Source organism: Protopterus annectens, chromosome 7.part0, assembly GCF_019279795.1.
Source record: "Protopterus annectens isolate FY-2018-M chromosome 7.part0, PAN1.0, whole genome shotgun sequence".
Lineage (NCBI taxonomy): Eukaryota > Metazoa > Chordata > Ceratodontiformes > Protopteridae > Protopterus > Protopterus annectens.
This window is the reverse complement of record NC_056739.1, coordinates 1,194,308,777-1,194,315,860: the sequence shown is the minus strand read 5'-3', so window position 1 is coordinate 1,194,315,860 and position 7,084 is coordinate 1,194,308,777. Positions and strand designations below refer to the sequence as shown.

Below are 7,084 nucleotides of genomic sequence, written 5' to 3'. Positions count from 1 at the left end.
ATGAGGAAGTCAGGAGTGTCAGAGAAGTATGTAAGAGTGGTACAGAATATGTACGAGGGTAGTGTGACAGTGGTGAGGTCTGCGGTGGGAGTGATGGATGTGTTTAAGGTGGAGGTGGGATTACATCAAGGTTCAGCTCTGAGCCCTTTCTTATTTGTAATGGCGATGGACAGGTTGACAGACGAATTCAGACAAGAGTCCCCTTGGACTATGATGTTTGCAGATGACATTGTGATCTGTAGTGAGAGCAGGGAACAGGTAGAGGAGACCCTGGAGAGGTGGAGATATGCTCTAGAGAGAAGAGGAATGAAGGTTAGCAGGACTAAGACAGGAATATGTGTGTGTGTGAATGAGAGAGAGGATAGAGGAATGGTAAGGATGCAGGGAGTAGAGGTGGCGCAGGTGGATGAGTTTAAATACTTGTGATCAACAATTCAGAGTAATGGTGAGTGTGGAAGAGAGGTGAAGAGAGTACAGGCAGGATGGAGTGGGTGGAGAAGTGTCAGGAGTGATTTGTGACAGATGAGTACCAGTAAGAGTGAAAGGAAAGGTCTATAAGAGGGTAGTGAGACCAGCTATGTTATATGGGTTGGCGACAGTGGCATTGAGAAAAAGGCAGGAGTCAGAGCTTGACATGGCAGAGTTGAAGATGTTAAGATTTGCACTGGGTGTGACGAGGATGGACAGGATTAGGAATAAGTATATTAGAGGGTCAGCCCAGGTTGGAAGGTTTGGAGACAAAGCCAGAGAGGCAAGATTACGTTGGTTTTGGATATGTGCTGAGGAGGGATGCAGAGTATATTGGGAAAAAGATGCTAAGGATGAAGCTGCCAGGTAACAGGAAAAGAGGAAGGCCTAAGATGAGGTGTATGGATGTGGTGAGAGAGGACATGCAGTTGGTTGGTGTGACAGAGCAAGATGCAGAGGACAGGAAGAAATGGAAACAGATGATCTGCTGTGGAGACCACTGACGGGAGCAGACAAAAGAAGACAATGACGTATAGATCTATACTAAGAGGAATTTGTTAGATCGAATATCACAGGGTACCTACAACTTCTTCAGAGTGGAGTACCTCACTTTAGCTACCATAGTAGGAGTTCCTAAAATACGTAAGAACATAGTAGAACCCCCATTCCGTCCCATTATATCTGGAATTAAGGCTAAGACCTTTCCATCTGGAGTGGTGATAGATAGATCCTAGATCCTTAAAACATGTTTATGATAAAGTCCAGCATCTGGTCAAAGATTCATGGGACTTTTTAAGAAGACTGAAAGCTGAAATCTGGGACAAGGACCTAATCTTTTTAACCATAGATGTAGTAGACTTGTTTTCATGCATTCCTAAAGATGAAGGGTTAGTAGGCTATAGTAATAGCATGAGAAAATATTCAGGCTTGGAATGGGACAGGATTAAGCTACTGGTAGAATTCATTACTATTGTTTTGGAGAACAATATTATATATTTCCATGGAGAAATATACAAAATAAGGGAGTAGCATGTGCCCCATATATGCTAACTTGGTATTATTGGACTGGGAGGATGAATATATTTTTGAGCCAGTACATAGACAGGATTATCAGATATGTACATTTCCTGGATGATATTTTTGTTCTGTGGCGAGGTACTATTGAAGAAATCAAGGAATTAGTAGGATATCTAAATCTTACTAGTACTTACTTCTCCATAAATGAGACCTAACCAGAAAATAAGGCCTAGCATGGTTTTACAGGGTGGTCATGATATAAGCCTTACCCCAAAAATAAGCCCCGGTTAAGATAGTCAACAACACACACTGAACATATTGAATGATAAAATAATAATATTGACACCTGTTGACTGAGGTTATCGTACTCCGCTTGCCATTTTTGGACCATTCAGATACCCAACTTCTCTTTGCAGAAAGTCATAAGATTCTTGTCCCGGGAGTCCTCCATGATTCTTACTCTAACCCTAATCCTCACTCACACTTGACGTTTGAGATTCCTGGCCCATAAACACTGGCAAGTGTACTTTGGTCAAGGTACAGACAACGCATGTAAAACGTGCGCACTAGATATTGAATGGGTGTGGTTGTGTCTTCTTAACTGTCACCATTTTTGTTGCCATTCCTGTCTCGTAAGTCTTCAATTAAACCCCCCAGATAAGATGAGTGCAAAAAGAAAGAGCTATTCGGTTGAGTACAAGAAAGGAATCATGGAGGACTCCCGGGGAAAGAATCTGATGGCTTTCTGCAAAGAAAGGAAGCTGGATCTCCAAATGGTCCGAAAATGGCAAGCAGAGTACGATAACCTCAGTCAACAGGTGGATGAGTTAAATGCTAAGAAGTGCAAGTGTGGATCAGGTTGGCAACCATTATTTCCTGAGCTGGAAGACATCATCTGTGAATGGATTGCCAACAGGAGAACAAAGGCTTTGCTTTTGAGCAGGGCTGATATTCAGGCATTTGCCCTTGCAATGGCAGTACAGTTAGAAATCTCCCCAGAAGAATTCAAAGCATCACAACATTGGCTGGATGGCTTCCTTCAGCGATATGAACTGTGTGTAAGAAGATCGACAACACTGTTCAAGCTGGAAAATACTGAAGTTATTAAACGTGCACTTGCATTCAAGTTCTTTGTTGATGGCATAGACTTTTCTAAATACCAACTCTCTAACATGATTGCTATGGATGAAACTGCATTGTTTATTGGCCGAGGATCTCAAACAACAATTGATCAGAGGGGTTCCTCATCAATCTACATTCCCTCCACTGGTTACGAAAGAGCATGTGTTACCTGTATTTTGGTAGTTCGTCTAGATGGAAAGAAAACCCCACCTCTAATCATTAGTAAGGGCAAGAAAGATAAGATTGAATGGTTTCAGGCTTTTACATTCTTAAAACTGAAAAAGCCTGGTGCACACAAGCTATTATAAGGACGTGGGTCGATGTAATGCTGCCACTTGTTTTGCGAGGCGGCGAAAGAGGTTTGCTAGTCTGGGATTCAGCCAGCACTCACTACGCTAAAGACCTGAAGAACTTCCTTGCACAGAGTAGAATAGATCAAATAATGATTCCCGCAGGAATGACTGCCTATCTCCAGACTCTTGATATTGCAATAAACAAGCCATTCATGGACCATTTGCACATGGAACTCAATGACTACATTGAAAATACAATGGAGAGAAATCAGCGTGGAAACTTTGTGGAGACTAGCCTGCAAGAGGTTGTGACGTGGGTGAAGAATTCACGGGTTAAAATCACTGACAGCTGTGTTGCCAATGCACTATGAGCAGGCTAATGGACAACTAGTGCTCATTTAAGGAGAGCTCTGTTGCTGGGCATGACAGATTGGGGCCAATGGTTCTACAGGAAATGGAGTTGCAAGAAATTCAGGCCGGAATTTGGGAGTTGGAGACTTATGACAATGTTCCAGAAGATGATGACATGACTGTATTTAACTTTTCCGTTATTGGGGCAACAGAATGGATTGCTTCTGCTTTCAGCTGCCAGCAAGCTCTTGTCAGTTTTTTGACTTTATTGTATTAAGGTAACGTTTCATTATCAAGGGGTAATTGCAAAGTAAGGGCACTAGTTCCCCGACTTCATTTTTATGAATTTCCATAATTCTTCTCTTACGGTTTGGGTAAGGAATAAAGAAAGCATCACCGCTCAAAAAGTGGCAGTTATTCATCTGTTTTATTCCCCTCCTCCAGTACACATGTATTGAGATTTTTCTGCACTTTCTGTTCAGCATGAAATATTGCACTGTGAAAGCCAAGGTGTAGATATTCTGAAGCTGAAATGTTTGTTGCACTGTTTATGTAGAATTCTCACAAACTGTTACCTAGAACCTGTTGCCCAATAATCGAAAAGTACCAAATGTCAGTTTGTGTACATGAATAAATGTCGATTGTTGTACGGGGGGGGGGGGTGTAAATAAGGCATCCCCTGATAATAAGCCCTAATGCGTATGGGAAAAAGTGTAAGACCCAATCTTATTTTCAGGGGAATACAGTACTTAGTTTACACATTTCTGTAATACTCAAGGGATAGCTTACTTTAATACATTTATCTCTCACACTGACAAAGGGTTTAAATCTAGAATATATAGGAAAAGCACCTTTAGTAATTCTTATTTAGAACACACTACTTGTCATCCTTGGAAACAAAAAAAAAATTGTATACTGAAAGGGCAGTGTATAAGAGCAGCTCGGATGACCTCTGACTATGAGAAGATTGCCAATAATGGATGAATGTTTAAGGACAGAGGATATCCCATTTCTATGATTGACGTTTCTCAATATGTTATGAGAAAATGGGGCAAAACATATAAACCATTATTAGGCGCAGAATTGGTAAGTAATAGAAATACAGAGGGAAAGAATAGTTTTAGTAGAACATTAATATTAGAATATAATTCAACAGCAGAAATAGTAAAAAATATAGTTACACGAAATTGGGTTCACCTAAAAGGTGATGCCGAGGTTTGTAGAATCTTGGGGCACAAGCCTAACTTAGTGTATAAAACTGCCCCAAAGTTGAAAAATAAATTTTAATATAATAGACGTATACAAGCAAAAGGAAGAACCAATAATGTTACTAGGAAATGTCGTAGGTGCAATCAGTGCTTTGCTATCATAGAAGACAACTATATTATTCTAGAGAATGTTAACAAAACAAAGATATAGTTTAAGAAAGGGAACTGTAATACTAAGCAGCTGATATACTTAGCTAAGTGTAACACCTGTGCTGCATTCTATATTGGGAAAACCTATAGAGCTTTTAAGAACAGGATATATGAACATCTTTATAATATAAGGAGAAAGGACAAAAACAGTGGTCTATATAGACATATAGCAGCTAATCCTACTTGTTCTACTTTCAGGTTTGGAATTGTGAAAATAGTTATATCACAGCCTGGGGGGTAATATAAAAGCTATTTTGGAATAGAGAAGTGAGATGGCAGTTGCTGTTAAATGCAACTTGTGCCTATGGTAATTAATGATAATGTTACTATTAACACCTGTGCTGGAATGAAGACAGTAGTAGATATAATAATAAATATGTGCATCATTATCATAAATGTCACACTGTAATGCATGCATTATATATAGGTTAAGCTTCAGCTTGTCATTTGAACATCTTATAGTATATTTATCACAAAAACACAAGTTTAATGCATAAAAACATGTTTGTTGCTATCAGGTTTTTAATATATCTTATGAATAACAATAGTTATTCATATTGTTTATAAGTTTTAGTGTTTTATATATGCAGTTTTTTGAAGAACTCACATGGCAGTTTACTACTGTTTCAAGCTAATGAAGTCGTTGCTATTAATTAATGAACTCATTGGCTTGAAAATGGTATAAATATCAGTGGTGAAAGTTTTTTTATTGATTCTGATGGTCTGTGGTGCAGTAGACGAAAGCGCTAAATCTTATGGAGTTCTTGATGTGAATAAAAAACTGATCGTTCTTTAATAATACATTGAGTGGACTGCTGTGGCTTTTGAAGTGCTTGGGAATCCTGTGCCCGGTGTTTTCCCTAGTACTTTTTATTACTTTTTTTTTTTGCTGGTTGTAAGGGATAACACTGACTGTTTTGGTTTAGTTACATTTTGAAATTTATCAGAATGCTCAGTTATACTTCAAGGCAATGGGAATTGAGCTTCTAACATCTGTGTGTTTATTCAGGGTGAATTTTCTTGGAGTGTTTGCCACATGATGTGCAAATTCTGTATACCTGGACATTACCATTTAAAACTACACACCATTTATTGCCATACCACCTTTTTCCTATTAATCATGTATGTTTGAGACAATCATGCTTTAAATTACAATGATTATTCTAAGTTAACTGTAACACTATGATGTAAAAAGGCCAAAGTATATTTAACAATCAAGATAATTTTGTTCACATCAGAAAAGGCTTGGTGAATGCAGCTTTTCATTTGTCAGAATAATCATCTCTTAGACTGTCTTGTATATGTTTGGTTTCTTCAAAGGTCTTCATATCTGTCCTTTGGATGAGATGTTAAATTAAGGTCCCATCTGCTTGAGTTAATGACAGCTCAGGTAGTTGTGGAAGAGCCAATGCAGCTTGAGCAGGGAGCTTATTGGTCAACACCTCTAATTATTCTACACACATTATTATGCTAATGTCATAAGATGGAGTATTACATACACTTAGATATGAAGTATATGTACACAACGCAAACCTGTCCATTATCCCCACCATTTTGTCCACGACTATCTTGTCATTTTCACATCACTTCATCACTATTCCACATCTTATTAAATAACAGTTTCTACATCTACTGGTTTGTATAATCTAAATTGCTTTCATTAATAATTTGTTTATCTTATCCCATTTGTTGAGATGTCCTCTCGGTATAAATTGTAAGCCATCTTACATGGCTGATTTTATGCTGCAGGATAGTAAATTTTATATATAAAAGTCAATTTTAGTGCGATTAAAAAATCGCTTAGTTTTATAGATATGTTGATAGAACAGTTATGCAATGTGAGAACTTGTAGTAAAGCAGATTTCTTTATTAAGGGGAGCCCTAAAATCTGCAAAATATTTGGCCTGCCCAAAATTCATATGTCATTAGAGAACCCTCCTTTTAGACCCATTGTGGCAAGTGGAGGGAGTAAGACAGAAGCCATGGCTGCTTTTGCTGATAAGCAGCTGTAAAAAGTTGTTGGGAAAAGCTTATTTATTTGTGATACATTTGCATTTAGGAAAGGCTGTTAAGGGTATTATTTTGTGTGATTGTGATGACATGGTTACTGTGGACATATAGTCACTGTATACTATGATGCCCAATGATTTTGGCATTGAATATGTATGAGTGGAATTGTTATGCTCCAAATTTTTTTACAAATGACATGGTTATATTTATTTTGGAATTGCTTGATGTTTTTTTTGTCTTATAATTTTTTGAATTTAATGGTTCCTTCTTCCAACAAACAAATGGGGTAGCCATGGTAGCAGCCATGGCTCCAAGTTATGCTGTTTTTATGATAGCCTGGGAGAAGGAATTTATTATGAATGGTGAATTTTATAAAAAAGTTGTGTACTATGGACATTTTATTGA

General features: G+C 38.0%; 1 protein-coding gene across 1 annotated transcript in view; it reads left to right on the top strand.

Moving 5' to 3' along the window:
* Positions 1-3,157: 3,157 nt before the first annotated feature.
* The window catches only part of LOC122806149 (TBC1 domain family member 2B-like), a 192,582-nt gene continuing 188,655 nt past the window's right edge, over positions 3,158-7,084 (top strand). The window contains exon 1 of the mRNA XM_044076386.1: positions 3,158-3,213. Coding sequence (XP_043932321.1) covers positions 3,158-3,213 — 56 coding nt within the window. The remainder of the gene's footprint in view (positions 3,214-7,084) is intronic.